The sequence below is a fragment of the Eschrichtius robustus genome, chromosome 13, assembly GCF_028021215.1.
Source record: "Eschrichtius robustus isolate mEscRob2 chromosome 13, mEscRob2.pri, whole genome shotgun sequence".
Taxonomy (NCBI): Eukaryota; Metazoa; Chordata; class Mammalia; order Artiodactyla; family Eschrichtiidae; genus Eschrichtius; species Eschrichtius robustus.
Window position 1 is genome coordinate 86,948,851 of NC_090836.1, and position 21,675 is coordinate 86,970,525.

The 21,675-nt window shown below is 35.9% G+C and overlaps 1 protein-coding gene across 1 annotated transcript in view; it reads right to left on the reverse strand.

Annotated features, from left to right (window-relative positions):
* Window positions 1–898: 898 nt before the first annotated feature.
* Window positions 899–21,675, reverse strand: part of NUP37 (nucleoporin 37) — a 41,970-nt gene continuing 21,193 nt past the window's right edge. The window contains exons 6-10 of the mRNA XM_068560694.1: window positions 11,286–11,376; window positions 4,689–4,870; window positions 4,155–4,205; window positions 1,643–1,736; window positions 899–1,160 (exon numbers count right to left, since the gene is read on the reverse strand). Of these exons, the coding sequence (XP_068416795.1) occupies window positions 1,047–1,160; window positions 1,643–1,736; window positions 4,155–4,205; window positions 4,689–4,870; window positions 11,286–11,376 (532 nt within the window). The 3' untranslated portion in view covers window positions 899–1,046. The remainder of the gene's footprint in view (window positions 1,161–1,642; window positions 1,737–4,154; window positions 4,206–4,688; window positions 4,871–11,285; window positions 11,377–21,675) is intronic.

Consider the following 21,675-nt stretch of genomic DNA (forward strand, 5'->3'; position numbering starts at 1 on the left):
GAACTATCCATCTCTGAAAAAATTAATAATACCTACAAATCCCTGAACTGTGCGAGACATATTAGGTATTTTCATTCACCTTCACTTAATCCTCACAGTAACTTCATGAGACAGTGATTCCTATCTCCATTTTACAGCATGAAATGCAACTTCAGAGAGGGCATTAACTTGCAGGAATGCAGAGTTTGTAGAAATTTATTTAGCTCTATTATACTCTTCTGATTAGATCATGATGCGACATGGCTGTCTTACACAATGTTTACTTCAATGATCTTGAGGAGCGTGAATATAGTTCTACTGCCACTAGGTGCCATCTCAGAAACATTTAAGTTTGGTAAGAATGGTGAAGATTTATAAAAGGCGGAGGGTGTTAAAGGTATTAAATCATAAGTTATTTTTCAAGGTAAGCTTTATCCCATATATCAGATGTTCTGAGAATGCTGAGAGGTCCAGTCAAAAGGAATTTGCATATAGTAAATAAATAGGGTTGAGTTACGTAATGAGTCACATTTTAAAGAAATTGAGAATCATTTCTTATATTAAGTTGAATAATAATCCTTTATAATTACTGAGGAGGTTGTAATAAGACCCCTACATATATAGGTTGCTAACAAAAATGCATATACATTCATCCCCACATATACATTTAACCATTTCCAGAGTAACACTGAAAGGAGAGACCTTTTTTTCCTTTTGTAAATGTTTGTGTTTTTGAGAATTAGGAAAACAGTATGTATTTAAGGTATAGAAGATAGGATACACTTTGGAAAGTCCTGTGATAAAGTCAAAAGCATTATGTTTCCTTAATCATCTCTTTTCTAGAGCTGCTGAGTCAACTGTAGTCTTAAAGATGACTAAAAAAAAAAAAATACACACACAGAATAGAGTAGGAAAATAATTTTTCAAACAATCAACATTTTATTTAAAAAAAGCAATTGGAACATTTCTAGATCTTACAGTATATATTTGATACAAAAATAAGGACTTCTCCAAAAATACGTACTAAAAATACAGTTTTATGGATCTAAGTACACAGAAAATTTATTTTACATTTCAGTCACCCAAAATAACAGCTTGTGGTCTCCTCCGATTGCACATAGTGGGAGACTTCTATGCCAGGAAAGGCCAGATCCAACGGCTACAGAACCAACGAGGATGGGCTATAGAATATGTGAAGAATTAAAGAAGCTCAATACATTACCGACATTAATAAATAAAAACTACCCTTCAAAAATAAGAAATGCATTGAAAAATTGTCTTTTTTTTATAGTGGAAACAGAATTAAAAAACGTGCTCCCTCAGAGGTGAAGTACACATTAGAAGGATACAAATAATCTATGAATAATTGGTGCAGTCCAGACTCTAACATTTTTGCAGTCTAAACCAACCAAGCAAGCAAAATTATTACATTTAAATGAAGAAGGAAACAGAAGAAATAAAATGCTTCTTACATGAATACTGGCAAAAAGCCTGTTACCACTGGTGATTTAAACATCAAAAAATGCTTTCTCTTTCCAATTTAAGCAGGTAATAGATATTCATAAATGTTTTAGTTACACATTACAAATCTGGGGGGCTATAAGGAGAAAAGTAGAAAACACAAATTTAAAACCACATATGCCACCAAACATCTCCACATTACCTGAGGGTGTCCTAAATGATGAATCTGAAACTGGCTTGCCATTTTTCCAGGATAACCAGTGGTTGCAAACAAGTTTTCATTAATTGTGGACCACCTAAGAAAAGACAAAGGATGAAAATCAGTACAGAATCCTACAGACAACTATACGCTTTTCTAAGATTGGTTATTTCTTTTTATACAAAAATGATAATTTTATAACCCTAAATTTGATAATATGGCTTTACAATCAGACTGGGAATTCCAGGGAAGTTAGCTATAAATATTTTCTCATTCTGTGAATATTTATTAAGTGCTTACTTATCATGTGCCACTTTGTTAAACTACAAAGTTACACAAGGTTAGCAGTTCCTTTCTTTTTTTAAAAAAATTATTTATTTATTTATTTATTTATTTATTATTTATGGCTGTGTTGGGTTGTCGCCCCTGTGCGAGGCAACTGGGCTCTCCCCAGTTGCGGCAAGTGGGGGCCACTCGTCGTCGCGGTGCGCGGGCCTCTCACTATCGCGGCCTCTCTTGTTGCGGAGCACAGGCTCCAGACGCGCAGGCTCAGTAGTTGTGGCTCACGGGCCTAGTTGCTCCGCGGCATGTGGGATCTTCCCAGACCAGGGCTCGAACCCGTGTCCCCTGCATTGGCAGGCAGACTCCCAACCACTGCACCACCAGGGAAGCCCAAGCAGTTCCTTTCTTATAACGAAAAGGCTGACAGTATGATAGGAGATACAAACAAGGAATGAGACAGATAGAAAATATTTCACAGTGCAATACATTAAAAAAACCCCATACATTTAATGTTCTTACTGACATTTGTTTTAAAATTAGTGATAAACTTATGAGTTTAAACTCCTTGGAATCATGTAAACACCTGGAATATATAGATATTTAAATATTCAAGTATTAAGGCATCATAGATATTGGAATATAATGAATGATCAAGTGTTAATGGAGCTCCAGCAACAAGCCCAGCACTATAATAAGTGCAGTAGGGGAGGTACAAGGGGGAAAAAAAAAGATTCCTTGACAAAAAACAAACAAAAAACCCGCTAAAGTCTAGTTATTATTTTAATGTGTGGCAGACATTATGTGTTGCTTGTCCAACAGCCAGCCATTCTGCCTTTTTTCTGTGCTAACTGAACCCCAAATATGTTCTGGCACAGTGTGTCTAACCCCAAGGGATGAGACACAACTGGTATAAGGCAAAGATAGCAACCCCCAATAAAAGGGGTGCTCCTTCATCTCCTCTTATTTTGGACAATGTGGTATGAGGCTATGGTGCCTGGAACTCTGGCAGCCATCTTGTGATTGGGAAGCAAGAAGCCAAAGCCTGTCGTTGAGGCTGGCAGAGGGAAAGGTCTGAACTCTTAATGACATCAGTAAGCTACTAAACCAATCCTCAGACCGCCTCCTCCAGACTTAGGTACCACAGTTCGTTGATTTTCTTTTTAGCAACTGGAAGAAAAATGTTTAAAACTGAAGTATAGTTGATTTACAATATCGTGCTAGTTTCAGGGGTACAGCACAGTGATTCAGTTACAAATACATACATACATACATATATATATATATATATATATATATATATATATATATATATATATATATGTATTTCTTTCCCTTATAAGTTATTACAAAATATTGAGTATAGTTCTCTATGCTATATAGTAGGTCCTTGTTGGTTATCTATTTTATATATAGTACTGTGTATGTGTTAATCCCAAACTCCTAATTTATCCCTCCCCCACCCCCCTTTCCCCTTTGGTAACCATAAGTTTGTTTTCTATGTCTGTGAGTCTATAGTTTTGTTGATTTTAAAATGTGTATTTGCTCACATCTCTGAAATCAGGATGCATCTTATAATCTATGGCATTCTTACATTTAGTTGAATATATTTTTTTCTTAGAAATACATAAAATAATAGTGTCCCCAGGTTCTACAATTTTATTGGGGGTATTTTAGATTTGATGAAATACAGCACATAATAAATGTTCTAGTGACTTTAGTCTCTGTTAGTAAATTTTCCTGAGGCCGAAAGCACCCTAATGACTACACTATACAATGCAGTATTACATAAAAATGAATGAAAAAGAACAAGTACATTAATTTACATGGAAAAAAGGTCACAGATATATAATATCCAGTGTGTTCTCATTTAAAGAACAATGTAGTTCATATGCATAAACGTAGGTCCACCTACATTTTACGTCTTTATCAGCACAAAAAATAAGAAAGCATATGCTTCAAATTGTTGAGGTGGCATTGGTGGAGTGGCAACATTTTGTATTTTATAAAAATTTTCAAAGAAAATATTGGAAAACAATCTCTCACCCAGACCAAAAGACAAAAGCAAAGACTTAGTTAGGAAAGTAAAACATCCATTTATAAAAGAATCAGAGAAAAAGAAAAAAATCAGTGCAAAGGAGAGGACTGGGAAAGTATTCCAGGAGTTGGTGCAGCATGAGCAAAGTAACCAAATTCAGAAAATGAAATTATAACCCCAACAAAAATGGTACATTACCTGAATAAGCAGGCTCGATCCATGTGGACAGGTCTCTTATCTTGAGGGTAACTAAAAGATAATATTTTATGTTTTATGAATTACGTGTTGGTCTTAAGTAGAGGGACTTAAATTAAGGTTTAAAAAGTATTTTCTCTTTAAAGAACACAATGCCCAAGGTATGTAAACTGTGGCAAAATTCCAAATAAGCACTGAATTAAAATAGCTGAAATATGATAAAGATATAAACATGATTTAGAACCAATGCAGAACACCATCATTCAACAGGGTCAGTGTTTTTTCTTCTTTTTTTAACATAAGCAAACACTGCTCAGATCAAAGATCTCCTCCTCTGCCATTTTTCTTTGTTATTCTCAAAGTAAATCTGTAAAAGCCATCTCTGTTACATAAAAGCCCATAGCTCTGGCCCTTCTACAGGAAAGACTTGCTTTTGCTCTATAGTGTGGCCCAGGTATACAAGAATGGGTCAATGGATCATACAGCAATAGTGACTGATTTTTTGGTAAGCAATAGATAAATATACTAAGGAAGTACCTGGACCGAGTAATATCCCAAATTAACCAATCATTCCCTGCAACAGCTCCAACTTTGAAGGTGTTTTTTAAGCACCAGTGTGCTGACATTAATGGCATCTGTTCTGATTCAAGAGATAAAATAGCCTGTTGAGCCAAAAGATCATAAAACCGAATTGTTCCATTCTTCTCTGCAACCATCAACTGTAAGACAGAAAAATAAAGAAAATTCAACCACCTAATTTACTAACCACCTAATTTACTAAATCTGAGAAGGAGGCAGAGATTCAATGTCGTACATATAGTAAAATGTAAACATTTGCATATATTACAAATCGGAGATCAAATGCAAAGGAAATAAGACAAGCCTAGGTAAAAATCTCTATCAAATATTAAAAAATCTCATAGTAAACAGGCAAAAGACAGACATAAGAAAATTGGATACAATTTTAAATGATTATGTATGGTCACCAGGAAGAAGAGATCAGCCTAAAGATTCATTCTGGGTAAATTATACATACACACACACACGAGTTATTCACAGTAGGTAAGGTTCTATAAAGTTGCTGCAAACACTGAATTAGCGGGTATCAAACCACTGATCCTAAAGGAAATTAAAGGGTTCAGTTCTATGAGTCTCTGATCACATTTTTGTCAACTGATCAATACATAATCTGGTGTGTTTCTGTTTAAAGACGTCTTATTTAATATATATTGATTCATTAACATAGAACTCACAGGCAGCAGCACTGTAACTCATGCCTGAACAAAGCTTACCTAACACGTATTTTCTCCATAAGGCATATCACAGCCTTCCTGAACTTAGAAACACTAGGTAGCTCTTTAGCAGTGTGCTTGGGGCCATTTTACACAGTGAAAGAAACTGCCAACAAAAAGCATAAAAATGTGGCACTAAATAGACTATGAATAGGATACTTGTTTACAATATGAGAGCTAAAACAAGAAGGCAGAGTACTGCCTTATTCAGCCTTAGCTGGGAATGTGCACATTAGCCAGCTCAAATTTTTTGTTGCTCTGTGCATGTCTGTGACTGTCAAAGTGTGATGATGTTGATTTTGGGGTTACAAATAAATTTTAGTGAGTAGGCAAATTTGCAAATGTGGAATCTGTGGATAATGAAGATCTACTGTATACACACATGTATATGTAAAACACTATGCTATGTTCAACAGAAGTCCACGGTAAAAGACACGATGCTGGATCTCAAGAAACTTTCCATCTAGAGAAGAGAATTTGAAAAAAAACTGTTCATAATTTTAGGCGAAATACAGTGGGATGCAAAAGAAGTAGTGATTATTTAGAACATGGGTAGTCTTTAAAATTAGGGGATTCTTAAGAGAAAAGGTGTAATTTAAAACTATTCTAGGGACTTCCCTGGTGGTCCAGTGGTTAGGACTTCACTTTGCAATGCAGGGAGTGCAGGTTAGATCCCAGGTTGAGGAGCTAAGATCCCACATGCCTCGGGGCCAAAGAACCAATAGAAGGAACAGAAGCAATATTGTAACAAATTCAATAAATACTTAAAAAAAAAAATGGTCCACATCAAAAAATCTTTAAAAAAGTAAATAAAACTATTCTCAATAACAGGAAGTCAATGACAAATATACAACAAAAACAAGTGCAACATTGAGCTTTACATGCCATGCCTTATTTAATCCTCATAACCACTATCTGAGGAAATTGCTATCATTAATCCCATTTTTCAGAAAGGAGACTGAGGTGCAGAGTGATTAAAATAACTTGTTGAAGATCTCACCACTAGCCTGTGGCAGAGCCTGGATTTGAACTCAGGTCTGAACCCAGGTCTAACTACAGTGCACATGTTCCTTACTACAAGACTAGATTATCAAGATTGATAAGTGGTCTGGTGTGCTATGTATAGTCAAGGGTGGGGAAGGACGGGAAATGGGAGGAGACCAAGGAAGACTTACCTGGACCTAGTAAAAATACTTGAGACTTTGAGCCTGTCTATAAAAATCTTGAGAATTTCAGGTATAACTTATGAACGATGGAAGGGCCAAGTCTATCCGGCCCAGGACCTAGGCCAGGAGAGCCAATAAAGCACGGGGGGTTACGAGTGCAGCTTCTTCAGTCAGGCTACCTGGTTCCGCTCTCAGGAACTGTAAGACCTTGAGCACACGGGGCTAATACAGTATCTGCTTCATAGGGCTGTTGGGGAGGATGGTACCAGTTAATACAGTTGACCCTTGAACAAGGTGGGGAGAGCCTTAGGGCAACTGACCCTCTGCACTGCTGAAAATCTGTATATAACTTATAGTTGGCCCTCTGTATCTGCGGTTCCTCCCTATCCACGGTTCCTGCATCTGCAGTTTCAACCAACCAAAGATCATTTAGTACTGTAGTATTTACTATGGAAAAAAAATCTGTGTAGTTCAAATCCATGTTGTTCAAGGGTCAACTGTACATGTTAAAGCGCTTAGAACTGCTTTAGCACAGAGTAGGCACTCAAAAAACATTAGCTATTATAGTTTGAAGTCAGATTGAAAACTACTTTCTAGCAAAAAAAAATTATTTTGGTTATTTACTGTTTCTAAAACTGTGCTCAATGGTGACTTTTATTTGTTGTTGTTGTTGAAAGAGCAGATAGAGTAAAAAAGTTAATTTTTTAAGTTTCAGGATTGCTGGATCTAAAAACATTACAGGGGAATTCTTCTTGTAGGACTTTTCAGAACCATAAACAGTAATTTGTACTGACTTTTCACAGGGGAAATATCTCAAATAGCAAGGAACACTGTAGTACTTGAATCAGACTGAGGTCAAATCTGTGACTGTGTGATCTAGGGCAAATTAATCTTTTGGTGCTTCAGTTTTCTTACCTACAAAATAGATAGAATAATGCTACCAACCTGAGAGTATTTGTGAAATTATATGAGAGAACTTACATGAAGTACTCAGCACAGCTCCTGGCACTGAGAAAGCATTCAACAAATGTTGATTGTTACACCTCATTTCATTTGGCAGCTCTAACCTCTTTTCTCTTAGGGTCAGAGAAAAGGATGTCCTCAGTCCAAACCCTCTGATCCCATGACATCCTAAATGCTTGCTTCTGTTATTACCCCCTGATGAAATCCTAGCTCCAACTGTGGTTTATTGGACTTAAGAGCTTCGCTTCTAGAGATCTTCTGACTTTTGTAACTTGATGATGATGATGATGATGATGATGATGATGATGACGATGATGATGATGGTGATGGTGATGTATCGCCACGCACCTTGTGGGATCCCCAACCAGGGATCAAACCCAGGCCCCGGCAGTGAAAGTGCTGAGTCCTAACCACTGGACTGCCAGGGAATTCCCTATTAACTTTACTATTAAATGCTAGTGTTTGCTTTGTGCTTTCCACATTACATGGCTCTTTTGTGTACTTTATATCTCACAAGATTTTCATAAGAATTTTATGAGATAGGTGATCATGGACCCATCTCTCTTTCTTCTCTGGCTCCCTCATTTTCATCAAGACCAAGCATAACAGAACAAAAATTCTGGGCTTCATCTGATATGGCAGACCAATGAGAACCACTAGATTGTTTCAGTAGTAATAATAGTGTCAACAATGACAAGCAGCTGAAATTGACTGAGTGCTTATTATGTATCAGGTTTTCTTTTAAGGACTTTATAAGTGTTCACTCATTTAATCTTCATGAGCTTCCATTTTACAAGATGAGGAATTGAAGGTAGTGATTGAGAGAGGTTTTGTAACCTGCCAGAGATCACATAGCTAGTAACTGGTGAAACTGGGATTTGACTCCGGGTAGTTAACTCAAGAGTCCATACCTTTAACTGCTACTCTGTGTTGCCTTTCTGTAATTTTAGGTTTTTGAGTTTAGTAGTGACACGATGAAACTGATATTTAAATATTAGTCTAACTGAAGTAGGCAAGAAGAATCAGATTGAAGAGCCAAAGATTTTAGAAACAAGGACTGGCAAGGATGACTTGTGAGAATAGAAAGGTGAGAATACACATTAATGACCAAGAGGAATGTACTGTAGTGACAGTGAAGAAAAACTTAAAAGACCTGGAAACATTTGCATATAGGAAAGGAAGATACCAAAGATGATTTCAGGATATTTGAGTTGATGCGATTTAGAGCAGGGATTTCCCAACATTCTGAAGTCATGGGAACAATAAAAAAAAAGGAGATGGGGTAGGGTGAAATTTCAGTGTTATATAGAAGAATAATAGAAATTAACTTAAAGCATATGGAAGAAAGGGATCTCAAATAACCATAAATTAAGATATAAGTTTTGGGACAGAGGTTATAATAAACATCCTCATTTCTCAACTAGGTCACAGTTTTTGGTTTTTTTTTTAGGTCACAGTTTTTAAAAAGTGGCCTATGATATTTATATATGGTAATATTAACATTTTGGTAGATTCCTTGATTATGCTTCAAGGAGACTCACTGCTACAGGGGAGAAATCTAGACATAAAATTTAGAACCTGGATTCAGAAATAAGATTTACTTACACATGGAAATAATCCCTATATATGTAATATGAATAAATCAGAAAATTGCGCTCATGTACACATACAGAATATAATTCTACTGATAAAATATCCAACAGGCCTGAAACAAGTTTTCATGGAATCCCAGAGAACACAGTTATGTAGTCTGGGGCATCTCGGCTCAGGATTATCTTGAAGGCTGTGAGCAGATCTGATTAAAACTTATGTCATCATTCTACTTAACAAGATTTTGATTCCAACACTTAAAATCTGTGTAACTGTATATACATGTTTTTCTTACTTATAAGTCAGTGTGTAACTCAATGACAAGGACTTTATTCATTCCTTTATCCTCTATTATAATAAAGGGTATAGTATGGGTGAGAACTACTCCTTACAACAATTTACAAATACATGGTGAAAGAAGAGTTAGCAGTGGAGGAAGAAAAAGGGAATATACATGCATAGATGCTCAAGAGGACGAGAATAATGCAGTTTTAAAGACCAAGTGAGCAGGGTTTCAAGGCAGAAGTGATCAATAGTGTAAAAAGCTGCCTTGAGACTAAGAATGGAAGAAAAGCCCATTGGATTTGTTAAAAATATCACTGATGACTTTTGAGAGAGTAGAGGAGACTGAATAAGATTAAAGAGTTAGATCAAGGGATAGAGAAAGAGGAACTGAAGTTAAGAGGTGTTAAGTGATGGGTTCAAATATTCAGAAATAAAAGGTGTGAAGAAGATAGACTAAAAAGGGGAAACAGAAGAACGTAATGGTTAAGAGCAAGACATATGGAGGAGGTTGCTTGGGTACACATGCCAATTTTTCCAGTTAGTAGCTGTGTGAACTTGGGCAAGTTACTTAACTTCTCTGAGCTTTGGTTTCCTTATCTGTAAAATGAAATCATCACAGTACCCATCTCATAAGGTTGCCATGTGGATTAAATGACCTAACTTAATATGAGATGCTGACAATGAGCCAAGCATATATAGGTACTATGTAAGTTTCTGCCATGATTAATCAAGGCTACCTTTTTGTGCAAGTGTGAGGACAGAAAAGAGTCATGGAGAAGTATGAAGACATTACAGGGCTATGAAAAGCAGGATGTCTAAGAACTAACATGAACTCCAGACAGTGGAAGGACTAACTTTAAGAAGATGAACATGGCAACTTCTTAGATCCTAGGGAAGGATAAAATAGAGCAATCCCCAAGAGAAGATACTGGCAAATGAGAGAACTCTTGGTGAATGGCTCCTATCTTCTCAATGAAATTAAGTTAAGGTCAATTGATAATAACTCACATTGTATTTTTGAATTTTAGAAAGCTTTACTATGAATAGGAATTGAATACCACTGCAGCTAGGTCAAATTTGCCTTAAGCCACTGATGCTTTCTGTTTATAAACTATGGCTCACGAACATGGATTTAACTTTTTTTAAACAAATACTGCTTACTAGATAGTCTGGGCATTAGTTTTTAGATCATAACCTATCAGAGGGCATGAAAAGTGTACTCTGAATAAATGCCATTTATAGATGATGACTGTCAAATAAAAACTTAATTACAGAGAACTTTTAAGGTTCTAGATTAATCCAAATGCATTTGTGCTAATTAAGAGTCTCTGAGGGCTTCCCTGGTGGTGCAGTGGTTGAGAATCCGCCTGCCAATGCAGGGGACATGGGTTCGAGCCCTGGTCTGGGAAGATCCCACATGCCGCGGAGCAACTAGGCCCATGAGCCACAACTACTGAGCCTGCGCGTCTGGAGCCTGTGCTCCACAACAAGAGAGGCCGCAACAAGAGAGGCCGCGACAGTGAGAGGCCCGCGCACCGCGATGAAGAGTGGCCCCCGCTCGCCGCAACTAGAGAAAGCCCTCACACAGAAACGAAGACCCAACACAGCCAAAAATAAATAAATAAATTTAAAAAAAGAACTCTCAAAACTCAACAGTAAGAGAATAGCCCAATTAAAAAAAACATGTACAAAAAACCACATTTATTCCTTTAAAAAAAAAAAAAAAAGAGTCTCTGAGGTGGAAAAAGTCATTGATTTTTCTCCTCTATGTGTGCAAGTATTACACATGTATATGTCTTTTCAGCTAGACAGAAGAAAGCTAAGTTATAAATAATAACCTTAAAACTTTCCTCAGGATGCCAGCACACACTCATTCCAGGGGAACGAAGAAGAAAATGAGCTGTCTGTATTCCTTCCAAGTTCCAAATCCTAATAAAAGAATAGGAGTATAATGTTAAAGTTTTGATAATTACTAAAAAAATGAAATTTCCATAAATTTATTCAAAGCTATCAACTAGAGATTATAGGGTAGACATCTGTACTTAAAGCATATCCTTTAAAGAAAATTATAACAAAATTATAATTATTTTAGAAAATGTAAAAGTAGTATGAAGAATTTAAGTTTTACCACACTCAATAATGGAAAAACAGTCACATACATTTTCTCTCTAATTAATCTAGTACGGCAACACTAACACAGTAACCAAATTAAATTATTCATGAACTCTTTTATTTTGTGGACAGGATCTTGAAGTTTCTAGGTCACTAATCAGGTTGCATTCCAACTTCAGCAGTCACTTCGATTAACAATAATTTCTACCAGGGGTGCTTAAAACATACACCTGTACCCCCCTCCCCTACCCCAATGCTCCCATTTTAAAAATAGCATATAAAGAAGCTAGTATGAAGTGATGTGAATTTAGGGAGATAGTAATTTCCCATAGTTGCTTATTCCTTCTGCCTTTGAGTTCCCATGCCAGGGGCTACTTCTTATCTTTTACCTTTTCTGATCTGGCTCACTTCCCCAATTCTTCTCAAAAGGGGCCTTGATTGCTAGCTACCAGATTAAAGGATAGAAGGGCTGAAGGAACAAGCACCTGGTTCCTCCTACTCTCCCTCTCCTCAATACTTACAAATCCAGAGTAACAACAACCAACCTACTCAAGTTCCGTCTCAATTTTTTTCCCATACCCAGAGTGGAGATCAACATTCAGAAGTCTCAGTAATGGCTCTGTTGTGAGAAGTCTTATTCCCCAACCAGACTGCTCATTTCTAGCTCACTCTTCACACTCAGCTATTGTTATATCTCACTGGTACAGAGTGTGGCACAGAGTTAGCATGGCAGGAGACAGAAGGTGATGGGTGGCTGGCAAAGTGCCCACACAGTCTGGTCCTTAAGAACCGAATGCATTCATTAGAATGCCCTGGACTTTTTCTTCTAGGTTTTATAGTTCATATCTCATTAGGGACCATAAAACAATTTCAAGAAACTTAGAGAATGTGTTTTTAAAGTTGAGGCAAACTTTTATTTCAAAGAGAGAAGACATATTTATTGAACAATGTCACAACTATTCTGTGCCAAACCACATCATTTAAAAAATTTTTTCCTTTTTATAGAAATTACAGGATCTCCAATCTTGAAATATCCTCGTTACATATAAACTAACAAAAATGTTTTTAAAAATGATTATCTACTTGATTAAATAATTTAGCAGCATACACTTTTCTCTTGCCAAATCAATACTTTTATCTGTATTTACTATACAGGGAGACAATTACAATTTAATTGAAGAGGGGAATCACATTTACCATGGATTTATTCAATTGTATTTCACTTCCCACAATAAATAAGATTATTAGTTATGGCAACTGAATATTTCTTTCTTCTCTATTGCCTTTTACGTAATAAAGTGCTGGGCTAGCACATATTTTACCACCATTGAAACAGCAGAAATTTGTCTTGCATATTCAGTGAATCCCATGAGAGAATGGTTTAAAGGCTCCATTCTTTTGATCTTATTCTAATATGTATTTGATTTTTGTTTGCTATTATAGTGAATAAATACATACAGAATATTTTCATGATTTTTTCCTTTTCCAATGAAGGAAACCAAAGAGATTAAAAAAAACATGGATAAAGATATTCTATAAAACAGGTCCATTAATGAAGTATATTCCTGTCCAATGAACCAAATTTTAGTCAATTTTTAAACAGTACTTAACCTGAACAGAACCTGACATACTTTTTGGGGGAAATAAAACCCAAAAACAAACCACCAACAAAAACGGATTTAAAAATGAGAAGGGTAATCCAAATTACTTTCCAGGACTAGGATAAAATGATTTACAGCTTATAATTATATGCTTATTATATAATTCTCAGCAGTTGCATGATCCAAGTACTAAATATGCAAAATACAACAAATTGGGCTGAAATGAGTTATTATAACTAAATTAGCTACAGATGGTACACTTTAAGTTGTTAAGTCTTATTTCCCTTTTTGATAGATTCCATAATTAAGCTCTTCTTAAATCCTTTTGTGGAGCTCAACTTATTTTCCTGTGTCTTTACTGCATGTCTCATCTAGTTAATATTAGTTCCATCAGATGAAGTCACACTCCTCTTTTTTTGATACATTTTTTGCAGTATACCATATATAATAAAAATACACAAATCTGAAGCATACAGCTCAAAGAGAACACACTTGAAGAAAGCACCCAAATTAAGATAGTATTTCCAGAACTCCAGAAGTCATCTGTGCTTCCTTCCAGTCCTATTTCCTTGCCTTCTCACAAAAAGTACCCACCATCCTGACGTCTAACACCATAGCTTACATATGCTGGTTTGGAACATCATAAAGATGGAATCCTATCGAAAATACTATGGAATGTATTTTCTTGGTCTGGCATCTTTCTTTTTCAATACATTAAAAAAATTTTTTTTAAATTTATTTTTGGCTTTGTTGGGCCTTTGTTGCTGCATGCGGGCTTTCTCTAGTTGTGGCGAGCGGGGGCTACTCTTCGTTGCGGTGCGCGGGCTTCTCATTGTGGTGGCTTCTCTTGTTGCAGAGCACGGGCTCTAGGTGCGTGGGCTTCAGTAGTTGTGGCACGTGGGCTCAGCAGTTGTGGCGCACTGGCTCAGTTGCTCCACGGCATGTGGGATCTTCCCGGACCAGGGACTGAACCCGTGCCTCCTGCATTGGCAGGTGGATTCTTAACCACTGCCCCACCAGGGAAGTCCCAGCATCTTTCACTCATCATTAAATCTTGTGAGATTTACCAACACTGTTGCATGTTGTATTTTGTTCATTCTCATTGCTGTACATAGTGGTCCATTAATTAAGTACACTGCCATGTATTTACCCATTCTACTGTTGACAGACATTTAGGTTGTTTCTAATTTATGGTCATTACCAATAATCCTGCTATAATCCTTCCTGTACATGTCTTTTAGTGAATATAGACACCCACACACCATTCCCTCCCCCTTACACAGACACACGCCCACATCTCCCCACCCTCTACCTCCACCTGCTGGGTACCTGCTAGGCGTGAAATTGCTGGATCATAGCTTACAGATATGTTCAACATTAGCAGGTATTGTGAAATAGGTTTCCAGACTGGCTGTACCTCATTTATCTTTTTTTCTTTTTTCCATATTTCTTTTTAATCACCAACTGAAAAAGTCTAAACTTTCTTTGACAAATTTTCTGACAAAACAATCTTAAAAGCATCATTTGTCTTAATGGCAAAAGGCACAACTTTTCAGCTGGGCTTATTTGTAAGGCTGATTTCTCAAATCATCCCCCTTTTTTCTTGCATTTTAGTTATTTTCATGTATCTGTGTATGAAAAAATTTCCATCAGTTTTAAAATGTAGTGAACACAATGTATAGTAAAGACTCCCTTAATTGACCTCCTTCTGACAGACTCCTTTTTCTCTCGGCAGAACTGTCAAGAACAAGAAGGTTACTTTCTAATAGCTCACGTGTGCATTTGTTGTAGGCTTACCTCGAAGGAATATGGGTTTTTTGCTTAGTGAACTGCTGTTTGTAAGTGATGTAAACCCATGCTTATTAGTGTAATTACATAATTAATATTATATAAGCTGACAATATGAATGTGAAAGAGCTGTTTCAATGGAACTAAGTTGATGGCAACCAAATAAAGGTAAGTTTCTAAATGAAAAAAAAAGCTCTTAAATTAGGTATGCATGACAGTTACAAAAACAAGTAAAATAAAAATCTAGATATATTTGAATTACGACTGCTTAGCAAATGTTTTCATTGTAGACACTAGGTGTGGTTCAGGCAAACAAGAGGTCTAATGCAAATCAGTGGACTCATAACTTAAGAAAAACAACAAGCCTAGGTCTAATATCAAAAGACTGGCAAATTGGCAAATTTTCATAGATACATTATATATTAAAAGAAGGTAGGTAGACATTCCTTTAAAATGATTTCCTGAGTTTGCTGACTTTTTCGTTAATCTAAGGAGCTACTGGTTTGGACCATGTCAGATAAGAGAGTTTCTACTGTAATAGGAAAAAAAATCATAAATTCACATTTTCATATTTCCAAATTTATTGCTAGTATATTTGTTTATAATAAATAAAATTACCTAAAAGTTAATTATAGCCACAGAAGCATACTTTTCAGGAAAATGGTATATCACAGAAAGAGAAAAGCTGTAAGGGTTTATAACCTTAACACACATAATCAAACACATGGAAACATAACAGACCCTTTATAAAAAGTATAAAAATATAACATCAAATTAAACTACTTTGACCAAAACTCAGGAGCTATATAAAACATACATGTATACCTATTCAAATGTTTGCAAGGGAAATTTCAAAACTAAAGCTTTTAAGGTAAAGTTAATCTGCTGACATAAATAAAATGAGTTTTGATACAATCTGAATCCAAGTGTAACAGACACCTCCACCCCTCCCAACTCTGTGGTCTTAAGTAGAACTCTCAGATTTAGTTGTAAAATGTAGGGGTGAAGAGATATCCACATCTAAGATTATGAATTACATTTACCTTACTTTTGGTAGTTTATTGTTAAAATTATTGCCTTATTTCAGGCTGAGTGCTTTTCAACAGAACATTAAGTATTCTTAACCACATGGTATTTAAATGTAATTGTCCCATTTAATTAATGAAAAGGTCTCATAAATTGGGTGTTGGCATATATGGGATATCCTACATATTCTCAAGGGTCTTTTGCATTCACAATTAGTAGAGGGAGATGTTCCCTCTGAAAATTCAAAAGGAAATTTCCTGGGTAATACTAGTTCATTTGTTTGTTCTTCATTTTTAATTGGCAGCTCATTGTCTGTTAAGGAGTTCATTGTAGAAGGAAATTTCTGCTACCAAATGTTTATGACAACACAGACAAAAGAAGGGATGGATGACATTAAATGACAACATCTGTATCCATTTGGCCCTCTTTAACTGGTAAAGCAAAAAATACAAACCACAATCTTTCTAAAAGATATGACTGGATCACATGAATCACTGTATTGATTAATTAAATATGAAAGCAAGAACAAAAGTAATACCTAGATGTAGTTATAAAGATGAGAAGGCACTTTACAATGTTACTGGGGATAGGAAAGGGACCTCCAACATTCTTAGACAAGAAACATGTTTTTCACTGAGTTTGTGATAGCAAAATGAAGATTCCCCCCGCCCCCCCATTTCCTAGTAATTGATCACTAAGTAACTCATCATGCTATGGATAATTCAAAAGAGGGGAAAACATGGTATATTTCCTAAGTAAGTGAACACACAAATAGGAAGAAAGATGAAACAAATTACAAAATTATTTACTGCTAAATATTTGGTTTTAAGTGCAAAAGGAGTTCAGAGGTAGGGAACCATATAATTGAATGCACAAATTGAGGGATTAGGTAGACAAATCTTGATAGGGATATGGTAGGTTACAGTGGTAAATAAACTGTCAGCTTGTGGCTTAGACTATAGAAAACTTTGATAGCTAGGCAAAAGCTTTAACAGTGGAGGTGACAAAATGGCATGACAGCATAAAATAAGGATTTTGCAAAGGGTACTTTCAGTATATGTATTTCAAATATATTCAGAAATAAGATTAGACTAATTCTGCTTTTTTAAAAAATACTTCATACTACTAAGCAAGTAGTAGTAATAATAAATGAAGTGGATTATTAGAAATTTTACTGATGAGAGTAAGAAGAATTATAAGGATGAAAAACAATTGCTTATGCTTACTATTTTATCCTTCAATAATTAAAAATTATGAGTCAAAAATAGAGTCAATAATCAAAGACTGTGTGTGTTTTGAAGGGCACAGGAAGTGGCCTGTTTCAAATATAACACTAATAAACCAACTATACCATTCAAAAAACAATCTACTATTGTACATCTTCATGAAGGCTTGGAGGGGTTAAAAAAAATCTTACAAGCTTACATGTTGTTCCTTCATTTTTCCTTAAAACTATAAACAAATGCAGCAGAAACTACCAATTCATCATCACAGAGGTGAGACACTACCTGAGGCCACCCCAGAGGAGAACTGACATCTTATTCAACTTACGTAGACAAACAGATTTTTGAAGGATAGGAATTGTGAGATATTTTGTCATATTTAAAAATAAACCTCAAACACGGGGAGGGAGAAGGCTAAGGTGGGACAAAGTGAGAGAGTGGCATGGACATATATATACTACCAAATGTAAAATAGTTAGCTAGTGGGAAGCAGCCACATAGCACAGGGAGATCAGTTCGGTGCTTTGTGTCCATGTAGAGGGGTGGGATAGGGAGGGTGGGAGGAAGACGCAAGAGGGAGGAGATATGGGGATATATGTTTATGTATAGCTGATTCACTTTGTTATACAGCAGAAACTAACACACCATTGTAAAGCAATTATACTCCAATAAAGATTAAAAAAAAAAAAACCTCAATATTAAACTCTCAACTGCAAAAAATACCATATGGTAGTTTTCAAAACAGATCGTATTTAGTTATTTCATCTTCAAGGAATTCAGAATAAAAGGACTTTTCCTTTAACTAGCATAAACCTTAACACAAACACCAGTAATACTACCCAGGAAATACTAGCCTTTCATTATTTCCAAGAAAAATTTTGATATACTTGGCAACTGAAATTTGACTATATGCTATAAAGGAGGGAAGGTACTCTTTAACAGTTACATAAATGGACTTTCAAAATAAACCTGAAAAATGTTCATGGATATGATTCTCATTTATACAATTCACTTATTACAACCACACAATGGCTACATAAAGCAAGCTTAAAGTTACTGCGATCAATGATACGGTAATACACTTTGAAGTACTGGTTTTATATTTCATCTACGAGAGCACATGAGAGAACAGAGAGTTAAATACTAGACAGTGGTATTACCAGTTCACGATCATATAAAATTTCAGAAAATTCTTTCATCATTTTATAACTTTTACTCTATTATAATCTTTCATTAACACACTATTTCATTGCCTTGAATTAAAGAAGATCTGCAAATGTGATCAAAAGGTTTTACTAGAATTTTTGGATGTTTCTTATAAAGACATTGAATCCTTATGTTTCATTCACTAGAGGTAAACTCAACACAAATTGTCTTTTATTTCACTCTTAAAGCTCTTATTAGAACTATGCAATGATTGATCTTGATTCAAAATGCTATAAAAAACTAGAGGGAATTTTAGAAGACAAGCAGAAAACTTTTTTTCTGGAATTATTTAACCATAACATTATAATGAATAATACAGATTCTTCTGATTTCACTTTGTACCTGTAATTATTCAGGCATAGTTTAACTGCTCCTAAATGGAGATTGATCTCCCAAAGAATGTTTCATTGGCTTACCTTCAGAAGGCTCTCAGTCCCTTTCTTTCTCTGTTTCCCACACAAGGACTATTTTTATTTATTAAAAAAAAAATTTTTTTTTAATTTATTTTTTGTCTGCATTGGGTCTTCATTGCTGTGCGCAGGCTTTCTCTAGTTGTGGCAAGTGGGGGCTACTCTTCGTTGCGGTGCACGGACTTCTCATTGCAGTGGCTTCTCTTGTTGCAGAGCACAGGCTCTAGGCACGTGGGTTCAGTAGTTGTGGCGCACGGGCTTAGTTAATCCGCAGCACGTGGGATTCTTCCTGGACCAGGGATCGAACCTGTGTCTCCCGCATTGGCAGGTGGATTCTTAACCACTGCGCCACCAGGGACTATTTTTAAAAAGATCACTTACTTTGTGATCTCAACTGGGGTGGGGTTGGGGGAGAACAGTCTGCCTTAACTATGGATCTTGAAGACTCAAATATACATGAGCAGAAGTGATATGGAAAGAACTCAGCTACCATGGGATACATATAAGATATTTGATAAACATTCTTTTTCTCTTGTAATAATTTTAAAAAAATGACACTACTGAGTGAATATCGTATGTAATCTAGTATTCCCTTATCCAGTAATTTGGTTATATTTCTAAAAAAAAAAGATCATTTTTTATTTCCCACCCTTTCTCCCATTCTTGTTAAAAATGATGACAGCTAGAACATGGCAACTACTAATATCCCAAGTTTCACAGACAAAGTGAATGGTACATTACATGCCTCTATTATTTTAGTCTTAAACTAAGAATTCCTTGGTTTCTAAAAGCCAATTTTCCTTCACCATAAATTTTATCTAATATTTTAAAAGATTATTAGGGAGGAGGAGGAGGAGGAGGAGGAGGAGGAAATGGATTTAGTTCTGACATCCTTTGTAGTTACAGTGAGTACTGGGTCTTCTATTTCTTCTGTATCCCCCAAAGTACTAAATGTTGGCTATACTAAACGTGTTTAATAAATACTTGTTGGTCTGACTTGTTCTTACAGAACAGTACTGTTTTTAATATACAAGAACATCTGTTATTTGGCACTGACTGGGAATGAGATGTTCTGTATTAGTGAGTTTTTAAAATAATAAGCTTAAACCATTAAATACTTAAACACCATTTTACCTTCTTTTGGAAGTAGGGGATAATAAATTTTTCTAAATATGCACTTATTTACCTCTCAAATACTGTAATAATTTTAACCTTCTTTGGATAATGCTGGGTCATAATTTGAAATACTAGTATTTGTATTTTCCTGTGCATATATATATGTGTATATATGGCATACCTGTATATGGTGGACTTGATGAGGGACCATAAAAGAAATGGTGTAGGGACTTCCCTGGTGGCGCAGTGGTTAAGAATCTGCCTGCCAATGCAGGGGACACGGGTTCAAATCCTGGTTGGGGAAGATCCCACATGCCGCAGAGCAACTAAGCCCGTGCGCCACAACTACTGAGCCCGTGTGCCACAACTACTGAAGCTCACGCGCCTAGAGCCCGTGCTGTGCAGTAAAAGAAGCCACTGCAATGAGAAGCCGGTGCACCGCAACGAAGTGTAGCCCCGCCTCGCCGCAGCTAGAGAAAGCCCGCACACAGCAACGAAGACCCAACACAGCCAAAAATAAATAAATTAATTAAAAAAAAAAAAAAAAAGAAGAAAGAAATGGTGTAGCACATGAGGCCGAATGCCTAGCAATCCTATGATTTACTTGGGAATTTCTTTTCTTAAACACATCTCCTGTCAGATGCTTTGGTAATGGCATCTTTTTAATAAAGATGTGGTGACAGATACAGAATTTTATTCATTCCTTCACCCACTTACTCACTGAATACCTAACACAAAGGCTCTCTTCTTGTGCTGAGATGACTCTAAGGTAATAAAGCATGGCTGGCCTTGCAAAATACCTTATTAGTGAAAAGGCCAGAGCAGTCTACTCTAGGATAATTTTCCCCATCCTCTACAAAACTCCATTTCTCCTTACTCTTGTTCCTCATATGAAAACTGGGCTAATGACATATGAAGAAGGAACATGACATCTTCATTTCAGGAACTGGTACTAGAATGTTTTAGCAAAGGTATCTTTTAAAAAATTATAAATTCTTCACAAACAGAAGATAATACATCTGTAGACATGACACTAAGTATAATTCTATCAATTTTATTAAACCCGACATAATGTTTGATTTTGATCAGAACATACAGGTAATATGAACACCTGCTTTTTCAATAACATAAAAAGACTAAAACTTCTTGAATAAGAGAATCTACCAAACAAGGTTTTTGAGGATTAAATGAATTAATTCATATAAAACACTTAGAATAGGGCCTGGTCACTTATTATCTAAATCAACGATTCTCAGCAGGGGGGGATTCTAACACCTAGGGGACATTTTTGGTTATCCTAATGATTGGGGTGCTACAAGCGTTTAGTGAAAGGTAACCAGGGATGCTAGACATTCTAGATGACTTTTGAATATCACAGTAAAATTTAGAAATACCTCAAAAGGTGGGGCCATTTCAAGATAGGAGATATGTTTTTTGCAGTTTTGTTAGTACTCCATCCCCTGACATAACAGTGAATTATTTTGATACTATCCATATAAAAACTGGCTGATTTGCAAGAATGTTATCCTTCCTTATTTTTTCAACGTGATATCCTATAATTTGTCTTGTCATGTTATTTCTATATTGATTAGCATTATTTCCATACTCTTTCACTTCCCATTGTAAAATTTTAAAAATTACTACTGACTTGAGTTTTTATTCTAATAACTAGTTTTGCCCAAGGCTATGACATTGCAAAACTCCAGATGGCACTATTTACATCGTACTCTGCAAGCCATATCCCTG